We start from the raw sequence: 12704 nt of genomic DNA, 5'->3' as shown, positions 1-12704 counted from the left end.
AATAATGGATAAAATCCAGCTAATGTATACAATGGTTAATTAATTATTTCTTTTTGTTTACAATTATTTCAAGAGCGTGTTATCACCAGCTAAAGTAGAGACGAAAGATAACCAGGGTAAGGTGTTCGTGTTTGCATTTCGTAAGAAATTGATCAAATGAATATATTATATTTATTAGTATTTCACACGGAGGGCCATCACACCTCTATTAACAACATAATTGGTATGGTTGGTCATGGAACAAGTATTGAAGGCACATTGCCAAAAGAATACAACCTGGAACAGCTAATTTAGAACTTGGAACAAGAGAAAAAAAAAAAAACTCACTGACACTTCACTATACCAAGCACTACCTAACCTTGTAGGGTCAGTGGAAAACCTCCATTATCCTACTATTTCTTGGTTTTTGAAGTATGAATTTTTAAGTTTTTATTCTGAATCTTCTATAAGGACAATCATCATCAAATGTTGATGCTAGAAACCTGAAAATGGAATCAGATACCAAAGAGCAGACACAGGCACAATCGATGGAAGAGGTCCCTGAAACCATTGCTACTAAAGTCCAGGAGCGTATAAAAGAACTCAAGTTCACAAGAGGAAATGCGACGCAAGAATGGCAAAAATCTGGCAACGATTTCATTATGAGCATCTTGGACTTCGGAGGCCAGCCAATATATCATGTGATACAACGAGTAAAGTCATTATATTGAATAATAAATTGAATTGAAAAAAAAAAACTATTCTAGGTATTTTTTTCAGTTTTCGGTATTAAAAATTATTGATTGTGAATCATTTTCTTGTAGATTTTTATGGTATCTTTTGCCGTTGTTTGTGTGGTATTTAACCTGAAAGATGATCTTGACTCCCCCGCTAAAGTCAGGGATCCAACCACTGTAAGCATTATTTCTTATCAACATTTTATTCATTAGCAGGTTTTGCATGAATTTTATCAACTTTAAAAAATCAGGATTAAGTGGTCTTATACAGATGACTCACAGTACATTAATACATACGATAGTTTCTTAAAAATTTTTTACTGTATATATTTTTGTTTCATTTCAGGGTGATATATACGAACATCGAATGACAAACCTTGAGTTCATTCTGTACTGGATTCGTTCAGTATATACAAACAGTAGGGATTCAGAATTGGAAGATGGACAACCTTCACCACCAGTACTAGTGATTGGTACTCACCTAGGCAGCCTCGAGGGGAATGAAGAGGAACAGAAAAGAAAGGTAAACAACTACGTCATACATCAAGTCAACAATAAAACAGTATAAAGTACTGTAACATATATATATAAACTACAAACAAAATAGAAGGTATTAAGTTATACCGCATATAAATGTGTACAACGTTAAGTATATACTTGATACTTACTTGTAGTGGGAAAGGATTTGGCCTCAACGACCTTTATAACCCCACATCAATCTGGTTCTGCTTTAAAGCAGTTCGCCGATAGAGCCAGCACAACATCCATTCTTTGAAAAAAGAAATCTTTTCTATATATTATCATGAAGCATTTTTTTATAACGATTTATTGAAAATGTGACTACAATAACAAATTGATATTGTCACACAAATACAAAACAAATGAATTTTATAAGGGCTGATGATAAAGGCCAAGACATAAAGTGACAACATTTTTATTTTTTGGTTTTTTTTTCTAACATTTGAATTAAGCGGCTAACACTTCTGTGGTTGACGTTATACTCCATTCTGCCGGGCCACTGTCAACCATGACTGGCGCAAAACCTAAACGGCCATTTTGTAACCATAGAGATCTGTTTCAATTTTGGATGAAAATGTAATTTTTTTCTAATGTTTTTATAGAGTGTGCTGCATTCTTTAATGTGCACCTTAAAACACATGGCCAACTGCATAACGCTTCCATTGTGTGCTCTAATAATAACAGGATTTGCCCAACGGGGGGGGGGGTCGATGTCCCCCACGAGAACAAATTGGGTGTGTCGCTCAGCTTCTTTGTGAACTGGTTCAGAGACGGATACCCCCAAAAATATGACAATTCAGGGGTTTTAAAGGTTTATTTAATCGATTTAATATGTGGAAAATATATAATCTTTTTTTCTCCCAGATGAATTGTGGTTTTTCTCCCGTCAGCCTAGTCCCTCTCCCTCCTCCCCCTCGGAGCGCCGCCACTGCATCATAGCTGGCCCTCCGATGATCCATTTTAAACACAGAATGTATAGGAAGGGAATCGAACCAGGGGCCAAGTAAGCTGAAAGTATTGTCGCGTGCATAAAGTGCACGCGAATAGACTACCGGTACTTCTAATTATTTGCTCATCTCTTTCTCGATGGGTTGTGGCATACGATATCCTCGGAGTCGGGGGGAAATCTTGCTTACTTATAAGATTGGTAAAGGATGTGTTTTAGGCCCAAATTTAGGATTGTCACCGGTACATCATCCTAATCAACCTCATCATCATCAAAATCATTGCCGTCGCTGTCATCATTATCATCATCATCATCTGTTCATCATCATCGTCACAGTCAAAATTAATCGATCAATTGCTTGACTGAGTGACTGATTGATAGTGTATTTGTTGAGCGATGAACCGATTGACTGATTATTCGATCAATTCAACGATTTACTAATTAAAATAATTGTTTGATTAGTTTATATACAAAATTTTTAAATCACTGGACTTTCCTGGAATTATTACTTATTTGTTTCGGGTGTTTCATACACTACAAAAATTTAAATCTAAAAATCAAACATTATTTTAATTGGATGGCGTTTTTAGTGATGGTCGATACTTAACTAAGGTGATCACTTAAACACACACATAGCTATTGTCATTTAATTGTTTGTTTTTACGTTGCTTTCGTTGCTGCTCTTTTGTGGTTGATGCTAATTTTTTTCATATTTATGTCTGATGATTAATATTTTTGTTTAACTTCAGGCTGAAGAAATATTCAATAGAATTAGGAAAGCATTGGAAGGGAAACCTTATGAAAGCATGGTGTCAAGTTTCTTTGCTATTGAGAACAGCTTACCTTTCGCCAGGAGCAATGCTTCTAACATCATGGACCAAATATTAAAATTCGCAAAGATGATGGTTAGAAAACTACCTTTGAAATGGTTGCTTGTTCAACAGGAAATCCAAAAGTTGAAAGAGAAGCATATCTACTTACCAACCAAAGAGGTTAGACATTTAATAATTTAAAGAAAGAGCAGGATGGCGCAACATTAGCGGTTCTGCTTCCCAACCTTGAAGTTGGCGGTTCAATCCCTCACTGTGCATTACGCTTCCGTCTAGACAAGGCACTTCACCGATGTTTGTCTCTATCCACCCAGAGTATAAGTGGGTACCTGGTAGGCTCAAACACAAAATTCGCAGATTACACCTGTAACATTATGGAATTCTCCCCAGGCATGTGTACCATATGTGCTTGATGCAATGACGCGGTGGGCGGGGGAGGGGGGTAAAAATGTGAAGCGCTAATTTAGAGGCCTTATAAGCGCTATGTAAGTCTAATTATTATTAGCTTGTGATTATTCTTTTTCATTTCATGAAAACATTAAACTTTATAAGAACAGAAACAGCAATAAACAAGTATAAAGGAACAGACAGTAACAGCCCAAAATTGAACTTAATAACTGTCAGGCATTATTTTCAAGTAAAAACATGATTTAATAAATTTGTCACTGATTTGCGAATATACCACCTTTGTCAGTGAATGTTTTGGTATCAATTTCTAACCATTAAACTTTGTTTTTTTTCTTTATCAGGTGATCGCTTTAGTTGAGCGGTATGGGGTCAAACAAGATGCTCAAAGGGTACTGCTTGAGTATCTACACGACCTTGGCGAGATTCTCTACTTTCCTGATGACGAAGCCTTAAGGGATATTGTTGTTTTAGATCTGATGCAATTAGTTGACATGTTTAAAACAATAATCACCGTTATTGACCCTAAGCTTATGGTGAGCTAACATATCATATTATATCATATAATAATCTTAGAACCATGGTTTTCACCCTGGGGTCTACGAAACCTCTAGGGGTCGGCAAGCATAGCAAATGGAAACAAATTGGAACCATATTATTTTCATGTAAGGGAGGTTCATCCTGCTGGCACTGCCTTTAGTTAGGATCGGAAACATTGATGAATTTGACCATGTGGGGAAGGGGTGGGGGTGCCAGTGAACGAAAAAGGCTAAGAATTTAAGTCTTAGAAAATAGCGGGATTATCTAGTTTCTAGTGTCTTTGTGTAATGAAAATGTGGCATATAAAGGCCTAAGTTAAATGATGTAATTTCAGAAGCGAAGGTATAGAGAGGCCTGGTGGAAATTGGACTTAGGGATCCTGGAGGAGCATCTGTTAAGACATCTGTGGAAGAAGTTCGGATTTTCAGATGAGACGTTTGACTTCTTTGTATCTCTCATGCAGAAGTTTGGACTGGTGTGTGAGAAAAACATTACAAAGGTAATTTTAAATATTACTGGTCTACCTCCAATTACAGATCATTTTTCTGTGGAAAAAATTTGACAATTTATGTCTTATCTTTATTATTTTAATTAAAGACCAGAGCTGGAAACTCCGGTTCCGAAAGTGGTTTTTAATTAGAGGAAGACCTGTTTTCTTTTTTATATAGTGGTCTGTTTCATAACACCAATCTTAAACAAACAAATAAACCAATAAAAAAATTACAATTACGGTATCATACCATGAGCCATGAACTTGTTTGAAATGTTCTCTCTTCTTTTTTTGTTTTTGTTTTTTTGTTTTTGCACTATGTAGAATTCTTATTGTTTTCCAGAGTGGTTTTCGTGGCCGTTTACAAGTGATTCTACGTAAACGTCAACGTATTTTCTACGTTCTTTCACGTTTAAAACCTGAACGTATTGATAGGCCCACTAAGGATGATGGGATGCATGCAGTTTCAATCTTTCATGACTTCGGTCGGTATCTCCCTGACGATCTTTTCCAGCGAGGAGTAACTAAGTTCATAGAGAAATTCCAAGTAAAAGGCGATAAACCTAAACTGTCTTATGAGCATGTGCAGTTGAATATCGATCAATTTCACAAAGTGGTTATGAGTGTAGCAACAGTCAGGAATCGTCGTATGTTTAAGGTAAGTAGGACCTATTATGATATATTTAAAATTTCTTTTAATATTATTTTCATTACTTATGAATAGAAAGTTTATACACAATGGTAAAAATAGTCTAATTTTGCAAACACAATACACATAAGACTACACATTTCATACAAATGCGGGAATATAATTAATAAAAAACCAAATCTGCTAACAACATTATATAAAGCTACTAACATAAACATCATCTTCACCGCAATCTTAAATCATTAAAAAAAATGTATAGGCCTAAATATAAGTACTGTATATAAATATAATACTGTTTTGCAGTATGAAATATAAAGAACATACACACAGAAAAGAAACTACTAGGACTGCCAAGAATAAATGAGAATCAAAACCATATTTGTCTTCAAATGACGGCGGCTTAATGTTATGTTTTCTAGACAACGATCGCAATCTTGGAACCCAGTCAGGAAGATGAGCCCTCACCGACAGTGTGTAAAAAGGTACTACAACTTTCATTGATTTGAGAGACTTTCGAGAATTAATTTGAATGTTCTAATGTTTTTCTTAATGTACATTAATTATTTAACATAGATTTAACCTATATTTTTCATCTCCACCAGGTACTGAGTTTCCTCGAAAAGGAACTAAAGCTATTTTGTCTGAGTGGCGTACGAGGCATTGAATTAACGAGGTACATTGCTTGCGAATGCAGTTCAGACTCAAGTAGTGCCCACATGCAAATCGTGCGCACGTTTGACGAGGATGTGCTGCCATGTGGAAGCAATATATTGCCACGCTACCGTCGACTATTTGGAGATGACGAGCCACGATTGCAAGGTAAAGTACAGTTATGTTCATTGAAGTCTGCTTTGGTAAAATCTATTTTTATGTCCAAATATATATAGTCAGTGTCATTGAAGTTTTATTTTGGCTGTACTTCTGCTTCTCATTGTCATTTTTTGTTATTGTATATCCGGTTCCAGGGCTATCTGAGACAAGTTTACTTCTAAGCTAGTCCTCATCTAAGCCCTGTGCCTTATTTCCTGGCTGCAATAAATTTGAATTTTTTTTAGGATCATCTCTTCCACCCTCAGCTATGCATAAGCCCTGTCTCTTATACACATCTAGATGTGTATAAGAGACAGTCTCTAGATCGTCCACAGTCTCAGCAAGTAGTACATATACCAACAGGTATGTTTATGGATTTTTTTCAATTATGGATCACATACTTTATATCTGATGTAAGATGGTGCTGATTTATTTGAAAACAAACATTTTGTTGCAAGTAACCGGTTTTAAAAGTCATCTGTACTGCTGGATAATGGTTTAAAAGTTAATCTCATGCTATTATTTTTCCAAATCTCCAGTCACTTATTTCATTATTTATTCAGTTTTTTAAACAACATTATGCATAAACAGAAAGTGTAAAAAAGTACTGAAATTTGGGAAGACAAGGGATCAATTGCATTGGCATCTTTTTTTCTTTTTGTTTTTTGGTAAAAGTTTTAATTTTTTTTAATGGAGTGTCTAAAACTCATGTCAGATACAGTTGGGATAATTATGTTTTCTTTATAATAATTATCTTGCATGTTAGGCTTTGTGGATGACGCCACCATAGTGACAGTTTCTGACGAGTTAAGTCTCAGCTGGAGAAGGTTTGGTGTCCGTTTGGGACTTAAGTGGTCGAAAGTAAACAAGTTCATTGCTGATGGTACACAGACTCATAAGGCTGCCGAAAATATGATGAATTACTGGAGGGACAACATCAGTAGCGATACTCATCAATGTAAAGTGTTGTGCACTGCTCTGAAACAACATGAGCTCAGTCAACTAGCTGAAGATTTGTTAGAGTGTGAAATTAGCGAAGAGAATCTTGTCACTCAACAAGCAGGTAAGTATTTTAATGATTTTGGAAATACATAGCAAATTAACCTCACATTTTTTTTCTACAGCTTGTTTCTATTTTGTTACCAAAGTAACAAATAGTACACATTATTGTCAATGAAGTCATCAACTAAGTGTTTTTTACTCGTTGTATAATCTCTATAAGGAAAATGTTGTAATGATCAAGATTTGCTGTTCATCTGTGACAAACTGGATCCCGAATCATGGAGGAGACTGGGAGTGCGTCTTGGACTCAAGTGGACCGATATAAAAAAGATAGCAAAAAACAACAGACAGGTTGAAGACTGCATCATGCAATTGCTGGTTACTTGGAGGAATAACCAATCAAAGAGCCAACAAGTACCAACCATGGTGAACGCTTTGAGACAACAGAAGCTTGTTGGACTTGCACAACGTGTATGTGAAAAGCATGGTTACAGTGACGAGTCAGAAGTTGCACCAACTCAGATAAATCTGCCGCAAATTCCAACGCAAGGACAAGGTTAGTGAAAATCTGTTGCCGTTTTGCACTTGCTGAGAAACATTACATCCCTTGCAGCACGTTATGTGGTCCAGTGGCTCCGCCAGCGGGGGACATTTCCCCTTCCCCGTTTGGACAGGCCTAGACCCCTTGTTGTCCGACGAATGACTAGCCATCAAATAAAAAATAAAAAATATTAATTTTGCCTATCCAGATAACATTATAGTGCATTAAGTGTAGCCTGGATTCAAGGCCATAAATGTGAGTTACTCAATATCTATTGTGCAAGGTTAGTGAAAATCTAATACAAAAATACTGCTATTCTCTAAATGTATTACCATTTTCACACATCCTGAGAAACGATCCCGATGCATCACGTTTTATGCTCTTTTATGCAAATAAATATTTTCCAACAATATTTTCTCCTAACTTGGTCACTTTACACACTTGCATGATCAATGTACCCTCTAAATTGATTTGTTCTACAAACTTGACCCCTGTTATAATATAGTTGAGAACTCCTTGTACACTTAGTGCATCCCCAAATACTTGTGAGAAAAAATCTTGCAAGTAATTCAAGTGGGAATCAAATCCATGACATCCTGGTGTCTTAACCACTATTAGACCACTGATCTCTCGCTTAGTATCTTTATGATTTTTAATTGGGAAAATATTTTGATGAAACAGATTTGCTGTTCATTTTATGAATATCTGTTTAAATAATAGAGCACACCTTTTCTAAAAGCAGTGGCGTAGAAAAGTATTTTTCATTGGGGGGGGGGGATGATTGAAAATTCTTGGAATTGAAAATTACTGATGTCGTACACACCCTTCAGTGTGAAAATGTGGCCTGCTTTGCAAGCACATCTAACATCTAAGGAAAGAAGAGCTTAGATTGGTACCAGATAAATTAATTTTGTTATCAACATTAATACATTGTGCTAATTTTCATCTTTGTAAGCGCATAAGACATGGAAAATTATTTCTGTGACAGTCTTTTGAAGTGTGTAAAGCTCCATTTTATCCCATACATAGTCAAAATATTGGGGGGACGATACAAGTGATCATCCCCCTTGTCAAATATTGGGGGGATATATTCTCCCCCCCCCCCCAATCTACGCCTATGTCTAAAAGGATTTGTCTATACAGTATTAATGGAAATGTATGTGTTCTATTACAGGTTGCTTATATGATATTGACATGGTGTTTATCTCTGACAAACTTGATGGCAAAGATTTGACAAATTTCGGCATCTACCTTGGTATGGAGAAACATGAAATAAATGGATTTAAATCAGACTTTTCACCACCAATTGTAGACGCCTGTATTGAAATGTTGGTACAGTGGCGAGAAAGACAGGAAGCTAAAGTAAATCATCTCAAAACAATTAGTGAAGCACTGAACAAACTTCAACGAATAGATATAAAGGAAGAACTTGAGTCATACTACCAGAACAAATATGAAAAAATTGAAGCAAAGGTGTAAAGGAACATTTTAAAGATCACAGTGCAATAAAAAAATGACACCAGAATATAATTTTACCATACACCACAGTACCACATAAGGACACTTTTTAATTAAGAAATTATATTTTGCTCGCCTTTCGATCATCCAAACTGCCTATATTTGATGTTGTCATCCTGGACCGTAGATATTGAATACAAAATATACTGAAAACATTAATGTCAACTTTTTCTTAACGTGTATATAAAAACCAAAAGGTCCACTGATTTATCTCAGATAAGAAAGTATAATGCATACTTTATGTATTGAAATCCTGATGTTGACATAATATTGAAATATTGAATCCCAACACAATGACATGCATTTCAATACTTGGAGTATGTATTATACTTTCTTTTATGTATATAAAGTGTATGTACGTTTTCAATATTGATTATGCAATTTAAATGATATATCATTACTTATATTAATTTATATTAAAGTTCAGGTTAATATTATGCAATATATATGATACACCATGTAATGGCATCGTGAAGAAAACAATTCTTAATAAACAGTTTGTTTTACAAATTTACAAACATTTTACTACTCTAATTATGGAAAATTCAACAAGTATTACTTTTTAATTGATAACTAATTATTTAATAAAATACAAAAATTAAGCAATTCAAACTACTGTTTCCTCTAGCACTGAGTTTCAAGTTTCAATGCGTCTTTAGTTTCATAATGTTCAAAGCCCAATTCAGAAAGCGTCATACGTTGCAGCTTGACACGTTTAAATTAAAGTTGTCGCGTTGAGTACGGTCACATTGTAGAATATTAAACATTTACTATTATCATGACCTGAAGACTGCCCCCGACGACATATTACGTCGGAATGTGTCGTATGGCGCTGTCCTAGTTGGGCTTTAAATGAAATGTAACTTAGTAAATTATCTTATGCTGATCTCGCATACTCTTTTGCAGTATACTCTACACATCCAAAAATACTTTGGAAAAGAATGTTGCAAGTATATCGGGTAGAATTGAACCCACGACCTCCAGATAAATGTGCTTAATGGGTTCTGAAACAGTAGCAGCTCCAGGAATTGTCCGACAGGGAGGTTCCCATGTCCCCAACCGGAGCAAAGTGGGCGTGTCGGGAATTACTCAAAATCTTTCAAAAGTCACGGTCCAGGGCCCCCTGAAAAATTTTATAATTTAGGAATTTCAAATAAATGCTTATTTAGTCAATTTTCAAAGAGTGGGGGAGCTGGGGTAGATGCAGGGGTGCAGACGGTGCGATCGTGCCCTCTAAATGGTATTACGAAAAAATAATTGTTAAATTGGTAATAAGAGGTCGATATTCTCAAAATTTTCGCACCTCAGCCACAACCATGTTGAGGCTGAAGTAATGTGCATTCTTATGCACCCATGGGCGCAGATCATGAGCAGGGGACACGTCTCCCCACATATTGTTAGGAGGGGTGGTCCTCTCACTTTTCGTCCGCAATGGAATTTCACAAGTCAAGAAGATGCCTGTAAATTGTTGATTACTCCTAGGACCCAGAATGTTCTGACATAGCTTTCCACGACCCAAACCACGGTTACCATAGAAATGGCGTCCAAGACAAAATATACGGCCAATGTAATACGGTAGATCCCCTAGTTTTGGACACCCTTAAGGTGATCGACACTTTCAGTGAACAGATGGGGATTGGGGGAGGGGGAAAACTTCTATGAAGAGCACACCCTTATTAATCGGACACTTTCTGAATTTCTTGGTGTACCAAATGGTCAAATATATTCTGCCTCTATTTAGTGTGAACATCAATATAGGCCTACTGCATGTGTTCTTATATTTTTAAGTCACTCTATTCATTCCTCCAATAGTATGCATTCCTCCAATAGTAAGCTAAATATATTTTTTTATATAAAGGGGAGGGACACCCCTATTAAGGGGACACGTTTTCGACCCCTACGGTACTTATTAAACCAAATAATAACCTAAAGCATCATTTCAATCTTATTTTTCATGATATTTTGATTTCGATCTTTTTTTTTTTTTTTTCCTTTTTTCTCTGATTTGTGTTAATTCTGACATTGGTTGCTAGCTCCTTTGTCATGTTTTGATTTTATACCGTACTGCCCACTAATTTAACAGTTACTAAAGCATAAATTGCACTCAAGAGTAGACAAATTAGGAGCCGAGGTTGTGAATTAGTGACGGAACACTAAAATTCCTAATACGTTATTACCAAAACAAATATTTCTGTGTATTTTGAAACACAAACAGTACTAAGATTAGTAGACTCAGGCTGAGTAGACTGTTGGCGCATAGCGATGTTTTATCAAGCTCATCAACATCGGATAACAGCCAATTAGGGCCTAACACAAATTGAAGACAATAGTTAACATTTTACCAAATTAATTAATCTCATACATTTTATATAATTTTCTAGACAAGGATGCGATCTGACGACCCCAAAAAATTCACCCACGACCAAAACTTCGGTCGCGACCCATGGGTTGTCGTCCGGAGGCATAAATGACCCATTTTTTAAAGAAAGAGCGCTGTACAGCCAGATTTTTTAGCAACATACCAGTATATATCTCTGCCCGCAAACATCTGAATTACCTATACTACACGATTCGAGTGCGATTTCCTTTATTATTATTATTATTATTATTATTAGAGTTATGAGAAAAAGCGTGCTAACAATTAAGTATTATTTTCTATACATCAACAGCGATTAATTTGTGCGATGATGATGAATTATTTTACGATGTACTTAGGATCAATTTTATATTTAATACGAATATTTGAAAACATGATTACTGAAATGTTTACTAACTTAAGAAGTCTACCTGAAGCAACAATGTGGTTATGTGCACGTCAGCGGCATTGATTTGATAGAAAAAAAAGACTCAACTTGGATTGAGTTAATTTACTTAAATACTTCGTTCCAACCTTCGAAACAAAAACGCGAACATTTTTCAGGTATATGAAGGCCATCTGTTTATTTTTTTAAATATTTTATTAATTTTATTTCCACTGCATAATAAGTAAAATCACAATACACGCCTTAAACTTATTTATTTTTTGAATTATTTATTCTTAGCCAATGAAACTATATGCAAATCAAAATCCAAGATGGCAAGGAATGACCACAGTTATAAAAACAAACTTTGACTCTCAAACTGGTCAGAAATGATTAAAAATAACAATACAAAAATATAACTTTTTTAACTACTGTACAAAAGATTTGCAAGAGTAAAATTTGAATAAAAAAGGATCAATAAAAGACATCAAAAAACTAAAACAAAAACAAATAATGATTAGGCCAAGTAACAAAAATTACTTGTTTCCCGTCCCCGCGCGCATCGATTTTTGGGCCCGCGTCAATTTTTTTGTTATTTGTTATTTTTCGAAATTTCGTTTTTTTGGTGTTTTTTGTTAGTCTGAAAACGCGAAATGATGATATATGACGCATTTTCTAGACTCAAGCAACGCAAAAAAACGCTCAAGCACGAAAATTGTGTGGTTACTATAGGTTGATTTTGACGCGTTTCGAAGTTTACAAACGCAATTCCGCACGGAAGCAATCGTAACCGCGACTGAAAACGAGGCTATCTAGAGACAGCGTGACAGCAAAACAAACGATTTCTAAACATGTGAAAATGTTGACAATTAAAGCCCCATTCCCGGCAAAATTTCAATTTTTAAAAAAAATCTAATTTTTGTATAATGTTATAAAGATTTATAAATATAATACGGAATTGCTAGTTTAACTGAATTTAGACATTCCTAAGTATGAA

The 12704-nt window shown here is 35.4% G+C and overlaps 1 protein-coding gene across 4 annotated transcripts in view; it reads left to right on the top strand.

The window, feature by feature from the left end:
- Positions 1-6: 6 nt before the first annotated feature.
- LOC117100058 overlaps positions 7-12704 on the top strand; it is a 31420-nt gene continuing 18722 nt past the window's right edge. The window contains exons 1-14 of one of the 4 annotated variants that reach the window (XM_033239607.1): positions 9-116; positions 451-692; positions 804-893; positions 1063-1239; positions 2931-3173; positions 3761-3952; positions 4291-4455; positions 4790-5104; positions 5515-5577; positions 5698-5914; positions 6230-6268; positions 6672-6968; positions 7128-7463; positions 8623-9578. In XM_033239607.1, coding sequence (XP_033095498.1) covers positions 489-692; positions 804-893; positions 1063-1239; positions 2931-3173; positions 3761-3952; positions 4291-4455; positions 4790-5104; positions 5515-5577; positions 5698-5914; positions 6230-6268; positions 6672-6968; positions 7128-7463; positions 8623-8927 — 2643 coding nt within the window. In that variant the 5' untranslated portion in view covers positions 9-116; positions 451-488 and the 3' untranslated portion in view covers positions 8928-9578. Of the gene's footprint in view, positions 693-803; positions 894-1062; positions 1240-2930; positions 3174-3760; positions 3953-4290; positions 4456-4789; positions 5105-5514; positions 5578-5697; positions 5915-6229; positions 6269-6671; positions 6969-7127; positions 7464-8622; positions 9579-12704 lie in introns of those variants that run through there. The other 3 variants (XM_033239606.1, XM_033239608.1, XM_033239605.1) reach the window with 3 other exon arrangements.

Source organism: Anneissia japonica, unplaced genomic scaffold (genome assembly GCF_011630105.1).
Source record: "Anneissia japonica isolate Jap-2015-1 unplaced genomic scaffold, ASM1163010v1 scaffold288057_len103349_cov133, whole genome shotgun sequence".
NCBI lineage: Eukaryota > Metazoa > Echinodermata > Crinoidea > Comatulida > Comatulidae > Anneissia > Anneissia japonica.
This window is presented reverse-complemented; position numbering and strand designations above follow the sequence as displayed.